The 26,941-nt window shown below is 42.9% G+C and overlaps 1 protein-coding gene across 2 annotated transcripts in view; it reads left to right on the top strand.

The window, feature by feature from the left end:
• CNTNAP2 (contactin associated protein 2) overlaps positions 1-26,941 on the top strand; it is a 1,640,949-nt gene that overhangs the window by 1,595,833 nt on the left and 18,175 nt on the right. For both annotated transcript variants that reach the window (XM_074945269.1, XM_074945270.1), the window contains exon 22: positions 21,990-22,220. In XM_074945269.1, the coding sequence (XP_074801370.1) occupies positions 21,990-22,220 (231 nt within the window). The remainder of the gene's footprint in view (positions 1-21,989; positions 22,221-26,941) is intronic.

Here is a 26,941-nt window from a genome sequence, read left to right as displayed (position 1 = left end):
GCATATATACCCTGGCAGAAGTCGGGGGCGGGGGGACACATATGACCCTGCGTGTCTCCCCACATATCGCCTTTGCTACCAGTAGTCAGTAGCCCACTGGTCATCATAATCAGTGCAAAATGTATCTATGGATAATATTTAAGGAGTTGTGTCTGCACTGAAAATTATTTTCCTAAGGCAGGTAACATGTCTCGAACAGGTTTCTTTCATGCAGGAGGTAACCGATGCTTCTCTCTCTGTCTGATCATGTGCGTATTGGGCATTGTATGTTTCACAATGGATGCCTGTTTGCACACTGAGCCAAATGCTAATCAGGAGATTTTGAAATCTTCAAAAGAGGAAAATTACTGAAAGAAAGAAATAGCAGGAGGGGATCCTGTTTACGAGTAATTGCAATAGATTGTTGGGGTTTCTATGGGGGTGCAGAAGTACACCCTGGATCCTTCACCAAGAAGGCATGGTAACACCCCATTTGTCTTATGAACAGAGGGCCATGGCTGCAAAACTTTGGACTTTGGGTCAGCATTGTTCTATAAGGCATGAAAATATCTAGTGAAGTTAGTAGGCTCTAGAATGTGTGCTATGATTTTATTGTATAGCTTACCATTTGTTTCCAATACTTCTACTTTTTACACTTCTTCTTGTTAACACTATACTTTGTTAAGTAAACTTTTACTTGTTTTCATTACAAAAATACCTAAGTGCTGTGTGTTAAGCAGAGAAGTGATCTGAGGTAGAATTGGTAAGCTGGGGTGTACTGCTTTTTGGAAGCAGCGAATCTGTGGATACTGTGAGTGTCCAGAGGACCAGGAGCTGGGCACTTCCAAGAGACATCGAAGGGTTTGGATGAGCCTGTTGCTAACTTGGAGAGAGAGTTTGGGGTCTGCATAGGCCTAGAGGCAAGTGTTTATGTTGCCCATGGCCAGCGGAGTCAGGGAACTGACCTACAGCAGGCACAGACAAGGCTTCCTCACTCTAAGGGCAGGTGGTAGCGAGGTGCATCACAGTCCTGGGTACCCCACAGGAAGCATCACAGTATGTAAATACAAATAAAATCTTAATAGAAAAGTAGCTCTCAAAGTTTTAGATTGATACAAAGTATCAGACCCAGATAGTTACTGCAATTTTATTTCCCTTTCAAAGTGAGACAATGGAGAGAGAATATATCCTATCCATTCATATGATGTGACTGCAATTTCATTAAGGGTATGTAGAGCTGGTGATGATATAGACCACAGAGCAAAGCAAGAGAGATTGTACAAACAGGCCACATAAGTGAAACCAGTGAAAGTACACAATTATTATCTAAACAAAATTAAAGACTACTTTATACAATTGAAGCCACAAGCGGGCATGGTTTTTAAGAATGCACAATATAACTTCATGGATTGGAATTTGGCCAGGTTAGCTTACTTTTGACAACAGGTAATCAGGACATTGAGTTTTCATCTTATCTAAACAGCATTTCTGTAAATGAGTTGCATTACAGCCAAACCCAGAAAGCATAATATCACGTACACACAAACTATGTCTATTAGATATTTTTTGAATAGTAAAGTTATTCCTGTGTGTATGGAGCTTGCAATTCTGCTTTGAAATTCACAAAAGACATTGTTTAAATCAATAGTTATTATAAGTTTTAAATTAGAATCAACTCACAGATTCTGCTGTAGTTTAACCTTGAATTCTGTGGGAAAAAGTCCTGGGATTTCCCCCCCCTATTTCAGTCAAAACTCCTATGAGAACAGTTAATCACAAGTAATAAAGAAATTGAATCTTTTTAAATCAGTCGTTTGGGTTTGCATTTCACGTCACCCTTTCTTGTGTGTTTTGTTTTGTTTTTTTGTCCATTTGATTATTTTAAATCCACTCATTTGAAAGTTCTCTATTCTTACCCATTTTTCATTTCCCCTCTCGTCTCTGAGATCTTCCTGCAGAGAAAGGAGAAAAGTATTTGCTGGCTGACTTCTCAGATTTAAAGTGGTGTGTTTGAATAATAGAATCATAGAAGATTAGGGTTGGAAGAGACCTCAGGAGGTCATCTAGTCCAACCCCCTGCTCAAAGCAGGACCAACACCAACTAAATCATCCCAGCCAGGGCTTTGTCAAGCCAGGCCTTAAAAACCTCTAAGGATGGAGATTCCACCATTTCTCTAGGTAACAGCCTAGCTCAGTGGTGGGCAACCTGTGGCCCACAGGCTCCATGCGGCCCATTAGGGTAAACTGATTGCGGGCCGCGAGATATTTTGCTGACCATTTTGTTGACCATCCGCAGGCACCGCCCCCTGCAGCTCCCAGTGGCCGCGGTTCTCTGTTCCCAGCTAATGGGAGCTGTGGGAAGTAGTGGCCACCACTGCGGGCCGCAGCTTGCCCACCACTGGTCTAGCTCCATCCTCTTTGGGACCCCCCCTTCAGGTAGTTGAAGGCTACTATCAAATCCCCCCTCACTTTTCTCTTCTGCAGACTAAATAATCCCAGTTCCCTCAGCCTCTCCTCATAAGTCATGTGCCCCAGACCCTAATCATTTTCATTGCCCTCCGCTGGACTCTCTCCAATTTGTCCACATGCTTTCTGTAGTGGTGTTATACCAATAAAATAAAAACCAGCAGGATCTTATTAAAGGGGAAAAGGCAAAATACCACATTTATTGTGAATACAGAAAGAATCATAGTAAGCAGTTAGTTATAGCTATAACATTCCATTCAATCTCATATTTATTCATACATTCATTCATAGACACACACACACACAGGTTCCGCAAGGTTGTTATCATAGTTACCAGCCTTAGAGTTGCTCATGCCAAGCCACTGGCCAGGTGACCTGGACATGAGGAGGGAGCAGGGCCTCGTCAGATGCACATCTGATGCTCCTGGAGGTTGGTTTGCAGAATCAGACCCCAAAGTTCTCACTTTCCAGAGTCCATTTTTATAGGAATTTCTTCCTATGTCAGTCTATGGGAATTGCTTCATCATGCTGTTGTTGAATCAATCAGCAGATGTCACATTCCTGACGGCTCCGTGCTGCCAGATGTTACCTTGTTCTTTGGTTCTCCCATTCTTGAGGCTGTTGGGTGGATTCCAGTCTGCCCTCCAGGGGTCCTCTGGTTATTTCCACTTGACGCCTTCTTCAGCCGATGGACACTGCATTCTTAGGCTGGCACCTCCCTGATCATTCAGTTATTATCCACACCAAGTATCCATCCACATACATCCTCTATCTCTATTTTAATCACAATTGTTAACAAAGGGAGATGAATACAACAAAAGGGCGGGGAGTCTCTGGGTGCTGTTTCTATTGTTACAGAGTATTGCTTTGAGTCTCTCTCTGTGTGAGTAGTTGTTGTTACAAAGAATTGCTTTGAGAACAGACTCTGTCTTAGAATGTACTAACACAATTAGCAGCTTGCAAGTTTCACACCTAGAGGGAGAGAAACAGTACCAAAAACCAAGAGATCTCTTAATTGGTAATACCCTGGAATTTAAACTACGGTGAATCAAACTCGTTTGTGATTTCAATACAGAATTTCTTTAATATGATCCAACAGTGGGGGGCCCAAAACTGGACACAGTACTCCAGATGTGGCCTCACCAGTGCCAAATAGAGGGAAATAATCACTTCCCTCGATCTGCTGGCAGTGCTCCTACTAATGCAGCCCAATATGCCGTTAGCCTTTTTGGTAACAAGGGCACATTGACTCACATCCAGCTTCTCATCCACTGTAATTCCCAGGTCCTTTTCTGCAGAACTGCTGCTTAGCCAGTCTGTCCCCAGCCTGTAGCAGTGCATGGGATTCTTCTGTCCTAAGTGCAGGACTCTGCACTTGTCCTTGTTAAACCTCATCAGATTTATTTTGGCCCAATCTTCCAATTTGTCAAGGTCACTCTGGATCCTATTCCTACCCTCCAGTGTATCTACCTCTCTCCCCAGCTTAGTGTCATCTGTGAACTTGCTGAGGATGCAATCCATCCCATCATCCAGATCATTAATGAAGATACTGAACAAAACCAGCCCCGAGACAGACTCCTGAGGCACTCCACTTGATACCGGCTGCCAACTAGACATTGAGCCATTGATCACTACCCGTTGAGCCCGACTATCTAGCCAGCTTTCTATCCACCTTATAGTCCATTCATCCAATCCATACTTTTTTAACTTGCTGGCAAGAATACTGTGGGAGACCGTATCAGATCTTTGCTAAAGTCAAGATATATCACGTCCACCACTTTCCCCATATCCACGGTGCCAGTTATCTCATCATAGAAGGCAATCAGGTTGGTCAGGCATGACTTGCCCTTGATGAATCCATGTTGACTCTTCCTGATCAGCTTCCTTACCTCCAAGTGCTTCAAAATGGATTCCTTGAGGACCTGCTCCATGATTTTTCCAAGGACTGAGATGAGGCTGACCCATCTGTATTTCCTCGGATTCTCCTTCTTCTGTTTTTTAAAGATGGGCACTATATTTGCCTTTTTCTAATCGTCCTGGACCACCCCTGTTCACCATGAGTTTTCAAAGATAATGGCCAATGGCTTTGCAATCACATCAGCCAACTCCCTCAGCACCCACAGATGCATTAGATCCGGCCCCATGGACTTGTGCACATCCAGCTTTTCTAAATAGTCCTTAACCTGTTCTTTCACCACTGAGGGCTGCTCACCTCATCCCCATATTGTGCTGCCCAGTGCAGCAGTCTGGAAGCTGATGAGGCAAAAAAAGCATTGAGTGCTTCAGCTTTTTCCACATCATCTGTCACTAGGTTGCCTTCCCCATTCAGTAAGGGTCTCACACGTTCCCTGACCTTCTTCTTGTTGCTAACATACCTGTAGAAACCCTTCTTGTTACTCTTAACATCCCTTGCTAGCTGTAGCTCCAGTTGTGCTTTGGCCTTCCTGATTACACCCCTGCATGCTCGAGCAATATTTTTATACTCCTCCCTAGTCATCTGTCCAAGTTTCCACTTCTAGTGAGCTTCCTTTTTATGTTTAAGCTCACCAAAGATTTCTCTGTTAAGCCAAGCTAGTAGCCTCCCATATTTGCTATTCTTTCTGCACATTGGGATGGTTCGTTCCTGCGCCCTCAATAAGGCTTCTTTAAAATACAGCCAGCCCTCCTGGACTCCTTTCCCCCCTATCTTAGCCTCCCAGGGGATCCTGGGGGAGTCAAAATTTGCTTTTCTGAAGTCCAGGGTCCATATTCTGCTGCTCTCCTTTCTTCCTTTTGTCAGGATCCTGAACTTGACCATCTCATGGTCACTGCTGCCCAGGTTGCCACCCACTTCTACTTCCCCTACCAATTCTTCCCTGTTTGTGAGCAGGAGGTCAAGAGGAGCATGGCCCCTAGTTGGTTCCTCCAGCACTTGCATCAGGAAGTTGTCCCCAACCCTCTCCAAAAACTTCCTGGATTGTCTGTGAACTGCTGCATTGCTCTCCCAGCAGATGTCAGGGTGATTGAAGTCCCCCATGAGAACCAGGGCCTGTAATTTGGAAACTTCTGTTAGTTATTCAAAGAAAGCCTTGTCTACCTCATCCTCCTGGTCTGGTGGTCTATAGCACACACACACCCCACTACGTCACCCTTGTTTCTCTCGCCTCTAAACTTAACCCAAAGACTCTCAACAGGGTTTTCTCCAACCTCATATTGGAGCTCTGAGCAATCATACTGCTCCCTTATCTACAGTGCAACTCCTCCACCTTTTCTCCCCTGCCTGTCCTTCCTGAACACTTTATACCCATCTATGACAGTTCTCCAGTCGTGTGAGTTATCCCACCAGGTCTCTGTTATTGCAGTCACATCACAGTTCCTTGACTATGCCAGGACTTCCAATTCTTTCTGCTTGTTTCCCAGACTTCTTGCATTCGTGTACGGGCTCCTAAGATAACTAGCCGATTGACCTACTTTCTCAGTATGAATCAGGAGGCCTCTCCTGTTGCACCCTCCTCTTTGTGTTTCCTCCCAGTATCCCACTTCCCCACTTACCTCTGGGCTAAGGTCACCGTCTCCCGGCGAACCTAGTTTAAAGCCCTCCTCCTTAGGTTAGGAAGCCTGCCTGCGAAGATGGTCTTCCCTCTTTTCATTAGGTGGATCCCATCTCTTCCTCGCAGTCTTTCTTCCTGGAACATCATCCCATGGTCAAAGAATCCAAAGTCCTCTCTCCAACACCACCTGTGTAACCATGCATTTACCTCTACAATTTGATGGTCCGTACCTGGGCCTTTTCCTTCAACAGGGAGGATGGACGACACAACTTGCACCTCAAACTCCTTTATCCTTCTTCCCAGAGCCACATAGTTTGCAATGACCTACTCAAGGTCATTCTTGGCAGTATCATTCGTGCCCACATGGAGAAGTAGGAAGGGGCAGCAGTCCAAGGACTTGATCAGTCTCGGCAGACACACCGTCACACCCTGAATTCTAGCTCCAGGCAAGCCAAACACTTGTTGAGTTTCCCAGTCTGGATGGCAGATGGATGACTCTGGCCCCCTTAGGAGGGAATCCCCGACCACCACCACCCATCTCCTCCTCTTGGGAGTGGTAGCTGTGGAACCCCCATCCCTAGGGACAATGCATCCCGTGCCTTCTGGTCGATGGGGTCTCCTTCTGATCCCTTACCTCAGATGACTCTTCCAAACCATTCTCTGCCACAGTACCTTTGCAGAGAGCCTGAAAATGGTTTCTTACCTCTATCTGTATTGGGGGTACATGGGTTCTCCTCTTTCTCCTCTGGAGGTCACATGCTGCCAATTTTCTTCCCCGTTCTGCACTGCCCTCAGATTCTTCAGCATGCTGTGCCTGCAGTACCAAACGCTGACTTCTAGCCAAAAAATCTTCATTTTCTTTGATGCAATGCAGGGTTGATACTTGGATCTCTAGTCCTTTAATCTTCTCTTCCAATATGGAGACCAGCTTGCACTGCAGACTACAGACGAAGTCGCTTCTATCCTCTGGGAGAAAGACAAACATGGCACATCCTGTGCAGGTCACAACAGCTGATCGCTCACTATCTATAATTCTTCTTTCTAAGAGCTTCTTCGGATGTTGTATTTGCCCTACTCCTCTTCCAGGTTGGGGCAGGGGGGCTGAAGAATATATCAAGGAAGTTCTTCAATCTGTGTCCATTAGTTATTTCTTGCACATTTTTGCCTGAAAACTACTGAAATTTTGGGTTAAATGACCGTATGTTGTGCATTTTACTTGTCAATCAAAAGATTTCCATTAGTCATAAAGATGTCTTACTGTAGAGGGAGAAGTGATAAGGAGAGTCGAAATGGATGGCATTAGTACAACACTCTGTGCATTTGTGCAGGAGACACAAGTTCAGGATAGCACTTGAGTTTAGAAACTTTCTTTTCATCCAGGGCCCAATACATCTGGAGTCCGATAATGTTCATATTTTAATTAATGCTTTTTTTGTCATTGACTTCAGTGAATTGTGCTTCTAGGGAAAAAAACCAAGATCATTACACAAGTTATAAAAATATTGCAATATTATATATTTATACAGTGCTATAAAGTTGTCTGTAAAGGAGCCATGTGCAAAGAAATATCTCTGCTTCAAAGAAGCAGATCCTCATCTGGTGTAAATTGTCATAGCTCCATTGAACTCAGTGTAAGGATGACAATTTACTTGAGCTGAGGTTCTGCCCCCAGGAAAGCAAATGTTAAGGAATTGACTTCAGTCTGGCATTTTGCCAAAATTAAAGGCTCCCACTTCATCCTTCACCATTTATTTTGCACCCAGTAAAGCCTGGGCCTCACATGAATACCATGTATGTTTGTTGTATGGTCCTTTGGTGTTAAAAAGAAATGTGATCTCTGTGAGGGCTTGAGTTGTCTTGCTTTTTCTGGATTTAGGTTGTCTTTGGGGAAGTTTTCTGTTGATTTGATGCATATGGGACACTTCCACTGACACAACTACTTTAGACCATTTCCAACATCACGGGAAGTATGTGAGATAAAGACAATTTAAAACCAAGGGAGTATGTTCACTTCCTTTTGAAATTAAAACATAACATTCACACTTGTAAAAGCATTTTTTTTCATCTGTAGACTTCAAAGCATTTTGAAAAGAGGAGCAAATGTTGTCATCTCTAAAAAAGTTAGGCAGAGATCTGAAGTGACTTGCCCAGGATTACATAGCAAGTTGATAGCAGAGTGGAAAGCGAGGCTAGGTCTCCTTCAATCTCCCAGCTCTGCATCTAATCCACTGGATCACACTACTTCCTCATGCATATGGAACTTCAATTTTTCCTAGAAAGATGGTTTTACTTAATAAATAAACATTTTTTAAAAATGCAACCACCATAAATCTGTTGGAGGGAGATTTGGTTGTTGCTGGTGGAAATCAGAGCATTAAATGGAAAGCCTTGACACACTGTGAACTAAAACATCATTCACAATGCTATATCTCTTACAATAAGGAGAAGTGAAAAGAATGTGTGTTTTGTCATTCTCATGAACTCTTTACTACCAGGAATTTGAAAACAAATTTAGGCCCCAAACTTCTTCATTTTGTCACATTTTTCTTGGTGTCTTTGACTGACTGACAAGAAATAGTTCCACGCTAGTCTTAATTATCTCTGTAATAAGGTTCCATATTATCTGTTGATACCCATATGTTTCAGATCAATGATTTGCCATCTCAATTGTGAACTTTAAGCCATTTCTTCCACCAATTGCTCATTCTTCCTTTTGGGATCCCAAAAGTGTTGGACACAGCCTCCAGTGGTGTATGTGATTCTTTAATGTTCTGGATCTTTCCACTGTTCTGTGAGTACCAGTTTGTACTCGATGCAACAGAAGAATTTCATCAGATAATGGTCTTTGAATTGCAGACATTCATACAGCCATTACTACTGCTACTGAGACCTTCGCTTACCTTGCATACATAGTCTTCATCAAGTATCAGGGAGTAGCCATGTTAGTCTATATCCACAAAAACAACAAGGAGTCCGGTGGCACCTTAAAGACTAACAGATTTATTTGAGCATAAGCTTTTGTGGGTAAAAATCTCACTTCTTCAGATGCATGGAGTGAAAGTTACAGATGCAGAGATAAATATACTGACACATGAAGATGGACACAAATGGACACAAATCGGACATCAGGAATGGTAACACACAAAATCCAGTGGGAGAACACTTCAATCTTCCTGGACATTCCATAACAGATTTGAAAATAGCTATACTTGAACAAAAAAAGTTCAGAAACATACTTCAAAGAAAAACAGCAGAACTAAAATTCATTTGCAAATTTAACAAATTTAGCTCCATCCTCTTTGGAAGCCCCCTTTAGGTAGTTGAAAGCAGCTATCAAATCCTCCCTCATTCTTCTCTTCTGCAGACTAAATAACCCCAGTTCCCTCAGTGTCTCCTCAGAAATCATGTGCCCTATCCCCCTAATCATTTTTGTTGCCCTGTGCTGGACACTCTCCAATTTGTCCACATCCCTTCTGTAGTGGGGGGACCACCATGTAGATGAGCCCTGAATGTACAATTTAGCCAAATGATGGGAGGGTAGTGCAAGGATTTGAAGGGTGCCAACACCAAGTAGAGTACAACAAGGATGGGGGGAAGATCTACATAGACTAACAGGATTAAATTAATCAAGGGAATCTTTAGGCTACATATCAGGGGCCTACAAATGATGGGGTGAGATTATCAAAAGATCTTAAGTCACTTAGAAGCACAAGTTCCATTAAGTCAGGTAGGCTCTTGTATCTTCTGAATATTAAAGTAATCTCCCAAGGAAAGTAGTAGGTGAAATAGCCAGGCTTTTTGTGCTATCCAAGGGCTGCTCTCTGTTGCAAACAAGTGCTGCTGGAGAGAAAATAACAGCTTTTCCTTGCCATTCCCGCCTCTGGCCACCAGAGGTCAGAGCTCAAGCTGCTGCTAAGCTGCATCTCTTCTTTTCTTGTGTCCTCTTCCTCCCCCTGGCCAGTTTCCAGAGGCCTTGAGACTGCCACCGGCAGAGTTCAGAGAGGAACACGTGGGAGAAGAGGAAGTGGAGAGCAGGTACTAGGCTAGAAGAGAAAGTGAAGATCTCATGGTTGGGAAGGAGGAAGCACCAGCTGGGAGAAGAGAAAGGGGGCTTCCAGTGAGGGTGGGAGAAGGCACCCGTTGAAGAAAATGAGGAAGGGCGCACACGCTCAAGACAGGAGAGTGGAGGGGGCACCACTGGAAGGGTTGGAAGTGTGGAGGGAGGAAAAAGAGAAGGGGTCTATTCCCCATGACTATGCCCGAGGAAAGAGCAGGCCTGCTGGATGCCACCAGTCAGATCAGGTGTTAGTTAGCAAGGTGTCAGCCCTTTCCAATTTTATCCCACCACAAGGACGCCCCAGATGTAGGTAATCGTGCCCTACTGAGGGGAGGCACTGCTGTGAGGGGAAGGGGCTTCCACAGCTTTGGAGACGCTTCCAGATGTTAGGATGCTGCTCCATTGCTGCTTTTATATTAATTGTTTCTGTAATGATGAAGGAGGTGGATGCTGCTAGTTTTCATTCATTCTTGTAACATCTGGCTTTGATGAGCCATCACATATTGACACAGTGCCTCCAGTGGGGCACTGCATGTAGAATTTAGTGGATTTTGCTCTGGTAGGAGAGCTGATCTTGAAGAACAGCTTGAAAATCATCATTTTTGAGGACCTGATAATTTAGATATTGATATGATTTGTTAAAATCTCAAAGTCACCAGACTGTACATGCAACCCTCTGAATTGCTTGGGACCTATTAAGGGGTCCTAGACTCCTAGGTTATTTAAAAACTTGTTCTTAAATATAAAAAAATGTTCATATACACGTAACAGAGTGAGGTGAACTAATGAAGAGTGTCCAGCTCTGAGATCTGTGATTACATAAATTGGAAAGAGTCCAGCGGAGGGCAACAAAAATGATTAGGGGGCTGGAGCACATGACTTATGAGGAGAGGCTGAGGGAACTGGGATTATTTACTCTGCAGAAGAGAAGATTGAGGGGGGATTTGATAGCTGCTTTCAACTACCTGAAAGGGAGTTCTAAAGAGGATGGAGCTAGACTGTTCTCAGTGGTAGCAGATGACAGAACAAGGAGTAATGGTCTCAAGTTGCAGTGGGGAAGGTTTAGGTTGGATATTAGGAAAAGCTTTTTCACTAGGAGGGTGGCGAAGCACTGAAATGTGTTACTTAGGGAGGTGGTGGAATCTCCTTCCTTTGAGGTTTTTAAGGTCAGGCTTGACAAAGCCCTGGCTGGGATGATTTAGTTGGGGATTGGTCCTGCTTTGAGCAGGGGGTTGGACTAGATGATCTCCTCAGGTCCCTTCCAACCCTGATATTCTATGATTCCGTACATGTGAAATATATATATAGGACTATGATATTTCTATTCATAGCTCATGTTAATAAGATTTACATAGTGTTTTCTTGCTGCACTGTGAGAGTTGCAGTAGCTCTAGTTAGTTCCATGCTGTGCATAATTTGTGAAGATTTAAAAGGCAGCTGCTACTCATCAGCTTTCTCAGCCCACACATATCTACCAACTTAATGTTGTTAAGAGCTGATGTAAAGAGGAGCCAGAGAAAGCCATTTGCAGTGCACAACACGTTTTATTGGTCCTACAAAACCCGAGAACTATGCTATATATTTGTGAGTGCCATGTACTGGTACTTTATCTATTAACTAAAAATTTTTTACAGATATACAGCTGTAGAGCATCCCCACAACAGATATCACTGGCAAAATGGCTCTTTCATTTTTCTAGCTAATGACTTGCAACAAGTCGTTATAATGCAACCTAGCATAAACTTACATACTTTTCTAGTCCCGTCATGACACATGGATGACAAAATTGTAAAGAATTTTAATGCAAACAATCTGTGACCCATTCTTCCTTTGTTCTGTGCAGGAATAGAAAGCATCTGGCATAATTGCGCTTGTGAATCAGTCACCTCTAACAGCACTAAGTGCTATGCATTTTACTGAAACCCCATTTTTCTGAAGGTTTATATATCTGTTAGGCATTCTGAAAAATTACGGTTATACTGTACATTTGACGTCCTCAAATTCCACTGAACTTTGCAGCAGTGCCGTAAATTATGTTGACTATGAGCAGTATGCCAGCCTTCAAAGGGTTAATTCCTTCCGTTCAAAGCTACCTTAAATATCAGAGAATCAGTCAGAATTCTTCTTTGCTGGATTAAATTTTCAGGATTCCACAGACCTCTGTATTCCTACAACAAACACAGATTGGCTTGTATTTACAATAATGACAAAAAAGCTTCTCATCATTTCAAGCTAAGTTGGTACTGCTTACTGAATTTTAATTCAGAAACAAAATCATCCACTCTGTGTTAGTGGAATTGTTACTTTCTGAGAGGAGAGGTCTTCCAGACATACCTGGCCAGAACCTTAACTGCTGTAATTCACTATAGCTCCATTGTCTTCAACAGAATTTTGCTGATTTAGGTGGTATAAATGGCCACTTTGTAACCTGGCCTGATGGTGTTCGAGACTCATTGCTTTGTCCCATCTTTAATGATGCTTGCTATTTTCAAAACAAAAAACAAAAAAACCTCAGCTCTCATGCTCTAGGTGCTGGTGCCAGGAAGAAAGGTTTTCTTTAATTAGTTAATGCAAGTTAATGCAATTGGCTAGGTGCATTATAAATTGGTAGAATTTGTCTGAAATCAACAAGATGAAATTAAATAAAGACAAGAGCATAGTGCTATACATAGGAAGGAAAAGTCAAATGCACAATTACAAGATGGGGAATAACTAGCTAGGAAGTGGTACTGCTGAAAAGGATCTGGGGATTACAGTGGAGCATAAATTGAATATGAGCCAACAATGTCATGCAATTGCAAAAAAGGCTAATACTGTATCATTCTGGGGTATGTTAAGAGGAGTGTCAAATGTCAGACATGGGAGGTAGTTGTCCCGTTCTACTCTGTATTGTGAGGCCTGGGGTACTGTATCCAGTTCTGTGTTCCACATTTGAAAAAAGATGTGGACAAACTGGAAAGAGTCCACAGGAGAGCAACAAAAATGAGAAAAGGTTTAGAAAATCTGACCAACGAGGAAAGGTTAAAAAAAATTGGAATGTTTAGTCGTGAAAGACTGAGGGGGGACCTGACAACAGTCTTCAAATATGTTAAGGGATGTTATAAACAGGGCAGTGGTCAGTTCTTCTCCATGTCCACTGAAGGTAAGAATAGAAGTAATATGCTTAATCTTTAGCAACTGTAAAAACTTTCCAACTCTAAGGATAGTTGAGTACTGGAATGAGGTTACCAAGACATGTTGTAGACTCCCAGTGATTGAAGTTTTTAAGAACTAGTTATGATCTAGATATACTTGGTCCTCTCTCACGCTGGGGGGATGGTCTAAATAGGGTGACCAGACAGCAAATGTGAAAAATCGGGACGGGGGTGGGGGATAATAGGAGCCTATATAAGAAAAAGACCCCAAAATCAGGACTGTCCCTATAAAATCGGGACATCTGGTCACCCTAGGTCTAAATGACTTCTTGAAGTCTCTTCTTGCCCTACATTTCTATGATTATGGATTCTTGCCTTCCTCCAAAGCATTTGTTTTGGCTGTATGGTACTTGATGCTCCGGTGAAAGGATTTGCCATACTAGGTCAGATCTTCGTCTAACTGTCCACTGTATGTGATCACATCCTACTTGTCTAATCTCTCTATCTTGGTTTTATACTGTACCCATCTTCAGGGTATCTAAGCACCTCAGTGTGGTAGGGGCCTGTACCATTCTGAGCCATTCCATCTAGAGTAGATGTCAAATCCTGGAAACCAGAAAGTGCTCCAACACCCTCAGCAGACTGTGAGTTCTTAAAATCGATAGCTTCCTTTCAATGGAGTTTAAACTGCCTTTCGTTGTTATGTTGTCCATGACACAGTAACATGTGCATGGTACAGTAATGCTTACAGAACACTTACAGGGCTGATCTCTGAGAATTCAGTAACGTAATTGGTTATCTTTCTGAGTTGAAGAGATAAGAGAATGCTTGATACTCTCTTTCATGGAGAAAATTTATTGTTAAGGTTGACCTGAAAGCAATTAGGGGTTCATTTAATTGAATCAGTGAATTCACCTATATAGTCTGTTATAATATTATATAGAGCTAATTTAGGTTCAATTTAATATACCTTTTATCTATCCAATAAGGGGATGGTTAATTTTAAATGAAATAAAATAGTAATCCAGCACTTCATAGCTGGAAATATCATTCTGTGGCAAACCAAACTTTCCTCGCTATTTGTATGGCTGTCATATTTCCAGAATAACTAAACTACTACTTTTCTACATCCGAGTTTTTGCCTATTTAAATATAAACCATCATGCTCTAATCAAGCAGCTGGATTATTCTTTAGCACAGTTAAGACAAAGCTTGAATGCCCTCTTGTTTTCTTTTTGTAGGAGATAGCATTCGTGAAGTTAAATGAATACATGTTATAAGACATTTCAGTAAACTTCTGGTCATGCTGCAAGACCTACTTTCCATGATAAAAATGTTTCCACCATAACCAGAATGATTATTTACAACAATCACTTCTTCCTCTCCTCTCTAAGGCTTGGTCTACACTGTGGGGGAGATCGATCTAAGTTACACAACTTGAAGTCGACGTACTTAGATCTACTTACTGCGGTAAGTCAACGGTTGACGCTCTCCCGTCGACTCCACCTGCGCCTCTTGCCCTGGTGGAGTACCGGAGTCGACGGGAGAACACTCGGCGGTCGATTTATCGCATCTAGATTAGATGCGATAAATCGACCCCCACTGGATCGATTGCTGCCTGTTGATCCAGCAGGTAATGTAGACAAGCCCTTACTCCGAAAAAACTACCCCAAGCAGAGTTTCCTATTCCCAAAGAAAGAAGTACGAAAGACTCCATCAAGTCCACTAAGGATCTTGGTTTGCCAATATATTTGACCTTAGAACTACTCAGATAATATAATATTGGGCACCAATACAAAACCCTAAAATAGGTAAGTGGTATGCATCCTATTGTGCATTCATTTGTTATACATCTCTATGTCCTAGGTACTTCAAGAGTTCTATTGTATTTCATTATTACTGGAACATAATTGGTGGATACCACCCTGACCCTCTTTAGCAGATTGTACTCAGGGGGAGTGCATCTTGATTTACTATGCAGACGATCAGAGCAGGTATTGCGTTTCATGGTAATATTCCTATGCTTTTTGTGTATAGAAAATTGTCATAGTGGCTAATAAGCCAAAAGGATAGTCTTGTGACTAAGGCACAAGTCTTGGAGCTGGGTTCTATTCCTGGCTGTGCTACAGAGCCCTATCTGATGTGTGGGCAAGTCAGAAGGAGCCAAACCTTCAAGAGGGACAACAGATTTTGGGTTCCAACTTGAGACACCTTACATCTGATTTTTTTCAAAGGTGTTTGAGCACCTGCCATATATTTTTTTCAGTGGGAGCTGTATGATGTTTATAGTGGCTCAGGTTGGGCACTCAAAAACTGAGGCACTCAAATGAGTGGCCATTTATGAAAATGTTAGCCTTAATTTCTGTGCCTCCGTTTCCCCATCTGTAGAATGGGATAAATACATATTGCTCTGTGGCATTGAGGCTTAGTTCATAAATATTTATAAAGCGTTTGAGGATTCTTGAATGGAGAGTTCCATACATGTGGGAAGTATTACTATCAAAAGGATATGACTTAGCCTCACAGAGACCTGTACAAGTCTGCAGAAGCCAAATGTGTGTTGTTTTTCTGTGGTTTCTTCCATTGACATTACAAACACCCATGAAGTTTAAATACTGCAAATAAATGTAAAAATTAAGGGAGTTAAAGTGTGGTAAGTTATTTAGTTACTGCAGGCAGGTGACATATACTAATGTCAGTGCATCTGCTTTCACCTGGTGTTCTAAAAAATGTGCACTGACAGTAACCTGAATCCAACAATTATTGCTATTATTTCACTTATATTGCTGTAGGTCTAGGAGTCTCAGTCAGGGACCAGGATCCCATTGTGTTAGGCACTGTACTAACACAGCACAAAATAGACAGTCCCTGCCCCAGAGAGCTTACCATCTAAATAGCTTGGCTGCAGCCACCGTTTTGATGGTACTGTCTGTTTGTGCCTTTGTGATCCCCAGACACAATTTCTTTATCCTATACTGTGTATTGTTCTTAGTCTTATGGTGGACAGTTAGGACAGTGAATTCCAACTCAGGGCTTGTCTATATGGTGCCTGAGTCTGCCCCAGCTGGGTTGTGAATTCTAATGCACATCAGCGTGTGGCACAGTAACCGTCTCCTGTGGACCCTGCTGGCGCACTTTAAAAATTCCCTAGTGTGCGTCATGTAGTTCTGTTTGAAAAGGAGCTACATTAATGCTCACTGAGGGGAACTTTTAATGCACTCCAGCAAGGTCCACACAGGCCAGTTGGTGCAGACTAAGGTCTAGGCTGGTCTAGACAAGCCTTTGCTCTCACAAGTTAGGGTTGCCAGGTGTCCAGTTTTCAATCGAAAAGGGATCCTGGCAGCTCCAGTCAGCACCACTGACCGAGCTGTTAAAAGTCCAGTCGGCAGCACACTGGGGCTAAGGCAGGCTCTCTGTCTGCCCTGGCTCCGCGCTGCTCCCGGAAGCAGCTGGCATATCCAGCCCCTAGGCACAGGGGCGATCAGGGAATCTCCGCGTGCTGCCCCGGCACCATTGGCCAGGAACCGGGAGCTACGGGGGTGGCATCTGCAGGTGCAGGCAGTGCGCACCCCGCAGTGCCACCTAGGCATGCCTCTGCCTGGGAGCCTGCCTTAAGCCCCACTGTGCTGCTGACCGGGAGCCACCTGAGGTAAGTGCTGCCCAGCCAGAGCCCACACCCTGAACCCCCTGCCCCAGGTCAGAACCCCCTCCCGCACCCAAACTCCCTCCCGTAGCCTGCACGCCCACACACACTCCAACCCCCTTCCATGCCCTGAGCCCCTTCCTACACCCCAAACCCCTCATCCCCAGCCCCACCCCAGAGCCCCCAGCCGGAGCCTGCACCCCTGCTGCATCTCAGCCCCCTGCCCCAGCCCTGAGCCCACTCCCACACTTCAAACCACTTGGAAGCCCGGAGCACCCTCCTGCACCCCAAACTGTTCATCCCCAGCCCCATCCCATAGCCCGCACCCCCAGCCAGAGCCTCACCCCCTGCTCCACCCCAACCCCCTGCCTCAGCCCAGAGCGCCCTCCCACACCCTGAACCCTTCATTTCTGGCCCCACCCCGGAGCCTTCCCCCCGCTCCCCCACCCCAACCCACTTTTCAATGGTAGGGAGTGAGTGAGGGTTGGGAAGAGCGATTGACGGAGGGAGGGGGGCCAGAGTGAGTGGGGGGGTGGGGCCTCCTGTCAGGGGGCAGGGCAAGGGTGTTCAGTTTTGTGCAATTACAAAGTTGGCTACCCTAAGTTTATGGCCTAATTTCCTTTTAGAAAAGCATGTTCGTTGCTCATTGCAGTGGAATGTATAGAAACAGTTAACCTCACACTCAGAGGGTATATCTTATCATTTATTTTAATGAGTTGAATCGTTCTGAAATCTTTCCAAATGACTGCATTACAGTGGCTTTTCTATCTGAATTGTTAATCCTCCAAAAGGAATTCTGACGTTTGAATTGCAGCAGATGATCTGCTAACATGGCAAAACCAAGATGGACTCAGGGCTTTTTTATTTTTATTTTTTACCCATTCTGGTTGCTTAGAGGCTTCCTCGTCTCTCATTGAAAGGTCTCTACAATAAAGAGTGCAAAACTTATTTCAAAAATACTTGGGCTAAAGGTGTTTTCTCTCATTGTAATGCCCAGACAAATTAAGCACACTCATCCCTCATTCACCTAGATGGGAAGAGCCTCTGAATTTACAGCAGAACCCTAGGTCACTATAGAAACAGTGCCATTTTCACTCTTGTCATGTTTCTATGACAGCTGCACACAAATATTATTGTAAAAACCAGAACAATTACTGAGGGTTAAATTCCACTATTTTGCTGATATTTTTTATTTTTTTAAAAAAACCTCACTAATTTTTGCTCATTTTAATTACGGGAGAGACACTCTATGCAAAAATTACTAAGTGTAATGAAGTCCACAAGGCTCTCCATCTATGGGATTTTAAATTGTTTTTCATTTTGATTCCTTAATCTAGGGAGCTAGCAGTGTAGATTTCTGGTGAATGGGTCAGTGTGATTGGTTTGCCTACTGTAATGGATTCATGCATTTTGCTACAGTCTGGGCCACCTGCTGTGCAATTGTGGTCTCAATCCCAGATCTGCAGATTTCCAGGTGAAAAAGTTCTTGCTTCAGGTATATGAAGGGAAACATGACAGGAAAATAAATAAATAGCCTTAGCCAGATGAAGCAAAAAATGCCTTTAGGATGTGATTTTTCAGCAGCTCCCTAAGTGACTTAGGCACAAAAGTCCCACTGAATTCCCATGGACTTTTGTACCTAAATCAAGTAGGGGCTTCTGAAAATTCCACCCTTAATACATAAGATAGGCCCAAACTCCCACTGGTTTCACAAGGTGTAGACTGGAGGATCGGGCACACAGGGATATGTAGGTCCTGACTGTCAAACTTAACTCACACTGATTAGTACTTGTACCTCTTTCCATAAGCAGTCCCCTTGAAATAACTGTGATTTCTTGTGTAGTAAGGTGCTTCCCAATGTAAGGGCTGCAGAATCAGGCCCTAAAGTGATAAAATTAGTCACATTAATTGGTATGACTTTGTACTAGTTTAACAGCTGAAGGTTTTTTTTTAAAAGGAATACAGTTGCATTGTGCATTTCTTTTCTTTTTTAAAAATAATGCAAATCTCTTTTGTTCTGGGGGAGAAATGGATCTAGTCATGGCAGTGATAACGTAGTTCATTTTATAATGGTTACACTCTTAAAGGAATGTATTTATATAACAGACTCTAATAGAGATGGGAGACAAAGTACAATAGCCTAACATCAGAGAACATCAGGACAGAGAGCCCCATGGGACATGCAAAGGAAAAACTTGTGCATAGTTATAGGACAAAAAGGCTCGTTTGATCCCTCTTCTTATAATGTGGATATGATGTGAGACGATTACAAATTTATGAGATATCTTGCACCATTGTGTTATTTGTGGATTTTTTTTTTTAACAAAAATGCAGGTCTTTGGCAAAGTGTTTTATTATTTTTAAGTGCTCACTGGAGCCAATATCTGTCACTGAGTCTGCTAATGCAGCACAAATGTATTTGCTTCATCATCTTAGTAGCTTTTTAGCAGCATCATTTCATTTAAGATTTTAAGTGAGATTATGTTTTTGGTGTTACTGGATTAAGTTCTCCAGGAGCCATATAAATATGAACAAGATGCATTTCTTAAACTGTTGATCACATAATGGTAACAGAATTTAAGTAGAGTGGTTGCAATATAACTTGATTCCTTTTCCTAAAGAAACAAGGATTTCCAGTAATAAATTACATGTATTCTGTAAGCTGTTCTATTTCAAGAAATATTGTATTATAGTGAGGGACACTTTAATATTCAGGGAAGGTATGAATCTTGTTTATTTGAAAGAGTGATAGGGCTTACAGGTAATAAATTTAAATTCACTAACATTGTCTTTGGGATAACTTCTAAGTGCTACATACAAAATACGTATTTTTTATTTAAAACAAAATTACTGGAAAACATAATGCTGGTACTGCAAATGGTTTGTAGGGTCTTGCATTTGCATTTTTCTTATGGGAGGGCTGGCTGGAAGAGCCAGGTCACTAATACAATTATTGTAATTGGCTCAATCTAGTCCTTAACCTGCTTCTAAGCATATGCCCATTTTGTCACAGATGACAGTCACTGTACAGTGACAGCTCATTAAAAGTAGCTGTATTGCCAATAAAGGCTAGATTTGAATTGGCAGAGAAAGAAGGGACCTTTCAGATGGGTTGGAAAAGATAAAATGGGAAGGATAAGGCCAATCAGTTCATGTACCAATGGATATAAGACTCTAATGCGAATGTGCTATCATATCTCTGTGCTCACCCCTCTTGGCTTATAAATTCTTCAGGACAAGTATTCTGTCTGCCTTTGTGTTTGCATCCCAATACTGTTGGGCCTTTAAGGGCTACACCAATATAAATATATAATGCTTGTTGTTGTTATTTATCATTCCAAATCAAAGAGACACAAGTATAAACTGGATCTGTGCAAAATGCAGTTGGTTCACAAGGCTGTTCAGTTTTGATCCATATTCTCCCTTCAGTCATTCCAACCCCATTCCATCTGCACTCAGAATCTCAAACTGAAACTGCCACATTCTCCCTAGGTATAACACTGAAACGAAGAGAAACTGTAAATCACACTCATTTTGATGCAACATCATTATGAATATTAGAGGTAGCATTAATATTTATTATTTGTATTACAGTAGCACCTACAGGGTCCAGTCAGGGATTAGAGCCTTGTTGTGCTGTTCTAAAATTGAAGTGAGTAGCAAAGCTCAGACCCAGATGTTTCATGTGGTTTGGGTTTTGTTGCAAATGTTTCACACAGCTGGGAGAACTGAATATGAGCCCTGTTTGGGGGGTTGTGGGGGGGAGTTGTTTTATTTTCTTTTTCTTGCCTGCTTTATGTATATATATTGTCTTATGCTATCTCTAACTGGCTCCTTTATTGGACATGTTAACACTGTTCTTTAATTGTCTGAAATGGTTGCTGATGAGCAACCTGAGGTGTTTCCTTTTCTCCATCCCTACAAATAAAATCCTACACCACTGAAGTTAATGAGAGTTTTGCCACTGACCTCACTGAGGCCAGAATTTCAATCCTAGTCACTGGTGACCCAGGCAATGAGACCCCAGAAAAAGAAATTGAATCTGAAAGGCGCATATGACCACTCTCGCAGTGGCTCCAGATTAAACCATTTTAATGCAGCACAAACATCATTCTGTCATGTTTCATTTTTATTTCTCTGCATGATCAAGAAGAAAATTAAGTTGAATTCTTCCCTGCAATGAAAATGGAGTGTTTGGAGTTGTAGTAATGACTTGTAATGTTAATCTACTCTCTAATGCAGACAACTGATACAGAATACCAATATTGTTACTACAGCCCTTATGTACTGTGAAGAGTCGCTCTTACCTAAAAAGCAGGTTCTGGCAGAAATGAAGGGCATGTGCTAAATGTTTTGTAGGTATTGTTTTAGGGTTTTTTACCAAATCTTTTGGAAGTAGGACGGTCAAGAGGACCTAATGGAGTTTTACAATCTGTGCACAAATTCATCTTAACATCTTGTATATTAATCCACAGCAGCAGGATGTAATATGTCTGACTTCCAAAATGCCTTTAGTGGATGTAAACTCTGGGGCAAGGGTGAGTGTGTGAGAACATATAGCTTTCTTTGAGTCTTTAACAACAGTGTGGAGAATTTGCTGTCTCCTGGCAGATGCATTCATGCAGCTTTTTCAAAATTCCTAATGACAGGGAGGAACTAGAGAGGATATTTCCCACCTTAGACCAAGGGAGCTCTTGATCTTTCTAAAAAGCAAATGGGGAGAGAAGCACAGAAAGCACTGACAATTAATGGTAAATATAAATGTGTAACAGTGCTGTCTGTGGGGGGCTGTCAAAGGAGGAGCTGAAGAGAGACAGGCCAGAATGAATGAAAGGAAACAGTCACAGCAGCAGTTTCACATGAGTGAAAAGAGAAACTGACTGGAAGAGTCCTCAGAGCTACTCCTTTGTTTTCATTTTTTATTTGGAGAAGAGTTTTTTGCACCTTGTGTTGATCCCTCCCACTCGTCTTTCTCATTTTAACGTTAGAGCAGTTGTGTCGCCAAGTGACGTCAAAGCCTGAAGATTCCACTTTAATCAGTACTGCAGGGTAGAGAAACCTAGCAAGGTCTGAAATGTGGGGGCTTTCCTGAGAATGGGTATTTAAAACCACGCCTGTTGAGCTGCATTGTTTCCAACCTGGTCAGTTGCGTTGACGAGTCTATTCTCTCTCTGTCTTAGAAACTGGGAAGATCGATCAAGATATCTATCAATACAACACACCAGGATTCACTGGCTGCCTGTCTAGAGTGCAGTTCAACCAGATTGCCCCACTCAAGGCAGCCCTGAGACCTACCAACACCTCCTCTCACGTCCACGTTCAAGGGGAGCTAGTGGAATCCAACTGCGGAGCATCTCCACTGACCATCCCACCAATGTCTGCTGCCACTGACCCCTGGCATTTAGATTCAGGTAAAGGGTGGACTGACTGCAAGGAAAAGCAGTTGAGCATTTAAAACTAAATGGAAAAATCTATACTGGATGAATTTTACAAAGGTAGAACAATGACTATAATGAGGGATGCAAAATCAGAACAAAAAAGGAAGGGATTTATCATTGGCTTTAAATTCATGAGTAAGGTGTGGAGAAATATTAATGGATGTGCCCTGTGGTAGGCAGGAGTACATATTTGCATGTCTGTCTTTCTCTCTAGCATCCTTACATTATCAGTTCAGGTGAGAAAGAACGCATCCTTCATTGCATCCAGCATATACATTCTCTACAATACACATTTCATATGTATATTTGTGCTGTTTGTTTGGTTTTTTGCATTTTAATCACGTTAGACAATGAAGCTTCACTGGTCTGTTTCATGCTCGTTTTGCTTTCTGATTCTTATATACCAGCAAAGTGAGTCTTTGGCCTCATAACACTGCAGATGGATGTTAAATTTGAATGGCATTATAGCAGTCCTTAAAACATTTCTATTCATGTTCTGTTCTGCATAAATTTTGTAGTGTTTAGATCATGAGCCTAAAACTAGCTGTTGTGGTCCCACTTTCCATGGAGTACTGGTTATATTACGTGCAAGTATTGACAAATATGTTGTTCACAGCACTGGTTTTGTGCTGATAAATGAATACATTCTGTTGTGCAGCCCCATCCAAAAAGTATCTAATTTTAAGAGCAAATATGTTTCTAAACTGCAAAATTGTTTTCTACCCTTGCAGTGTCTGCTTTCCCTAGGCCATTTTTAATGAGAAATCCCATTAGCCAGCACCACATTCATCTCAGGCTGAAAATGCTGGGAAACCAAAACAATTTGCTGATCCTAGCAGGTCCATCCTGCTCTCTGACTGGCTGTTACCAGCAGCCTTGGAAAGTACACAGTGCGCCTGATTTTAGAATAAGTGGTTTATCTTTCAGCTTCCCAGTCTTCAGATAAAATATTAAACAAATTTGTTTATTCCATTCCCTTCAGAGTTATGCAAACCAAACCTATATTGACGTCTGCCCAGTGCTGCAAACTTAATTCTGATTTCACTTACACCAGTGTAAATCACGAGTTATGCTGTTCAAGTTATTGGAGTTACATTGAGGTCAAGCCAGTGTAGGTGAGATCAGAATCAGGTCCCGAGTGTTTTTATACCTAATTATCTCTCTTCATCGATTGGTTTGTGGCTTTATCCATCTGTCAGTCTGAGTGTCAGGCCATGATAAGTATACCAACTGCAAAGAACCGTAGGCTCATGTCATGGCTCCTTGCAGGAAAAGTCTGTGGGGACTGGGAAATTCTACGGATCTCTTTGCTGAGTTTACTTTGAATTTTTTTTCTGTCAAGGAAGGGGGGTTGTATGAGGCTATATTAACTTCTGAACAGATTTCCCCAGGGATGAGAAAGGAGGGAGGATGTCCCACCCTTCACCCTCTGTGACCGGGGTCCCAATGGGGGCCAGCTGAGGTTATCCAATTAGGGTGAACGCAAAGAATGGGGCAGACACTCCCCAAAGCTGGTGGATAATTCAATATTTAGATTTACCAAGCTAGTAATAAACAGCTTATCTATTATACCTTACTGGTTATTCAGAAGGCCAAACAACACTGTAGGGGGGTGGACACCCGCTCGGACCCAGAGGGGTTTAAGATAGCCCTGGGAGAGGGCTGGGGCAGGGGAAGAGCTGGGCTGATTGGCAGAGCAGCCGCAGCTGCGGGCCATGCCCCAAACAGACCCAGCGGGCCTTATAAAAGCCAGGGAAGCCAGGAGCAGAAGAACTCTCTCTCTCTAGCTCTGAGAGGGAGGAACCTGGCTGTAGAGACTAGAATAGAGGACCTAGTTTGGAGCAGGGCTGGGGAAAGGCCAAGGGCGCTAGGGAGCTCTGGCCTAGGAAAGCCCCAGCCTGCAGGCCTGGGAAGGCCTATTAGGAATGGGGGTTGCAGGAGCAGCCATGGGTAGGCAGAGGCAGCAGGTCCAAACCCAGCCTTCCCTGTGATGAATGGCTCATACTGCAGTCTGCCCCAGGGCACAGGGGCTAGCTGGTGACTGGTAGGAGCCTACCACTGAGGCAAGGTAGGAATAGTGGGTGGGGGGTTCCCCTGGGAGGGGGAGACCCAGAACTGTGGGGTACTGCCAGGGGCAGCACCCAGTGAAAGGGGCACTAGGGTCCTGGGAGGGACACAGGAGCCAGCAGCAAGGCAAGATACTGGCCTGAAGAGGGCATTCCAGAGGCTGGAACGCTAATTCCCTGACACGATCAGCAGGAGGCGCCGCCAGTGAGTCATTGCCCGTTACAAACACCATTCCCTTGAAGTAACCCAGCCTCAGACCTCCATCCAGGTATCCAAGTCAAATATGATGAAGATTTCTGAGAATCTTATTTCATCATATAAAAGAAAAGGTTCTACCAATCCCAAAGGATCAGACACATTACCCCCCAAGTTACTGAATATTCCAGATCTTACCCAAATACACGCATACAGCCAATTCTTATTAACTAAACTAAACTTTTTTAAAAAAGAAAAGGGAGAGAGTATGGTTAAAAGATCAATATACATACAGACATGAGATCAGTTCTTGAGGTTCAGATTCATAGCAGAGATGGTGAGCTTTGTAGTTGCAAAGAGTTTTTAGAATTTAGTTCATAGGTTATAGTCCAATATCATATCCAGGGTGTAGCAGCTTAATTGGGATCTCATCTTGCGACTGAAACTTCCCCTGATGAAGCTTAAGCAGATCTGAGATAAAAAAGGATCAGGTTCCAAGGATCTTTTATACAATTTCAGGTCTCCTTTGACAAGTCTGAGCCCCTCGGGGAATAATAGGCCCTTATTTCCTAAGCATCATTGTTAATTATTCAGACAGATTAACATAAGGCAGTCTGTCACCAGTACTTAGCTATACAAATTAACATACGACAATCGCCTGTTCCTCCACCATTCACCAATGATTTGCTATACATTTCTAAGAGAGATGAATACAAAGATATCCCGTGTTCACACTTCATTTAAACGCTAGGCTGTTCTTTTGATCTTTGAATTATCAGAATACAGCATAGACAGGGACCGTTGATTACATTGTTGACTACTACCCATACATATGTAAATACACAAAAACACAAACATTATCTCCCCACCTGTCTTTAAGAGTTGAATTTGAGACACTTATTTTGCAGGATGTTTTAACCCTTTCTGGCCATGTGTCACACCCTCCAACATTGTGGATCCCCAATCCAGCCAATGGGGTGTTGGCAGCTTCATGGTACAGATATAACCATATAGAGAGACACTACCATATGACACATGCCCTCCATACAGCCAACTTTTTGTAACATTTCAGCCCATCTCCTTCCCCTTGTACCATGTAAGAGGGGAGCATAACGCTATTATTTTTATTAATTGTTCCTCATAAGATCCCTTAGCCTGTTGCTCATCTTCTCTGAAATCATCCAATAAATTGGTGCCTGAAGATTATGCCTCATGCCCCCATTTCAGTCTAGTGTACTTACAAAATCACCTTCCTATGCTTTTTAAATAAAAGGGCCCTGCCCCACTTTAACTTATTGAAAATAAACTAGTGCAGTTGGACTACTATAACTAAAGAAATTTTTTCCTACAAAGAAGTTCACTACAGATGGAGTTTTGTCATAGCTGAAGAAGGACAACCTGGCAAGTGTCCCTCACTGTCCACTCAGAAGTAATGGCAGGGCTTTTCTTAACACATTCAGTTGGAAGCTGGCATGAAAGGGGGCCCAGCCTCATTCTCAGTGGGGAGCAGCAACATCAAGATTGGGAGCCAGGGATTTCTCCTCATTTCTCTTCCACTACTCAGTGAGAGTAGAGGGGGTGGTTAAAATCACTCTACACCTCTCTGGTAAATAACTGCTGCATACAAAGGGGAGAAACAAAGTGAAGCCCTAACAATTCCACAGTGAGTAGAATGTAGTGTCACAGTGACAAGAGTGAAAGGTCGTTGAGTGATGCCTGACATATACTTCACTCCACCGTGGTGCAGAACAGGTACCCTCTCTCTTGGATCCCCTTCATACAGGGGAACTAGTGTAGTTTCACTGTCAAAGACATGAAGTGAGGTGAGGGAGGTGGGTGCAGTGATACCCCCATCCCTCCATCAATGTTAATTAAGAACAACTTCGTCCTTGTACAGGATCTCTGCTGGTCTAAAAAAGTTGACTGTTTCACTCCAAGAAAAGATAGTCATAGAGTTTAAGGCCAGAAGGGAACATGAGATCATCTAGTCTGAATTCCTGTATATCACAAGCCACAAACACCACCACCACAAACACCACCCAGCACCCACACACTAAGCTCAGAGGTGGATTAGGGGTTTGTGGGGGCCCTGGGCCAGAGCAAGTGGGGGCCCCTTCCCACCCTTTCCACCTGCAGTCCTCCCTGACTCCCCACCCAGCACTCCTGACTGAGGTGCTCCAATGCCCGAGGCTCCGGCAGTGGCATGGAAATGATTAAGTGAGAAATACCCAGATAGTCCTCGTAAGGGACCCGCACCCACAGACTGTAGAGAAAGGTGAAAAACCCCCAAGGTCACTGCCAATCTGACCGTATTGTAGACAATATGACTTTGGACTCACACACATGATATTAATGAATGGTACATGAACAACACATTTGTTTCTAATGCCACTTACTTTAGCAAGTTGGTAGTTTGCACACTGGAGATTTTT

Source organism: Natator depressus, chromosome 2 (genome assembly GCF_965152275.1).
Source record: "Natator depressus isolate rNatDep1 chromosome 2, rNatDep2.hap1, whole genome shotgun sequence".
In the NCBI taxonomy this organism is placed as follows: Eukaryota; Metazoa; Chordata; order Testudines; family Cheloniidae; genus Natator; species Natator depressus.
The sequence above is the reverse complement of the archived record's forward strand: the minus strand, read 5'-3'. Positions and strand labels throughout refer to the sequence as shown.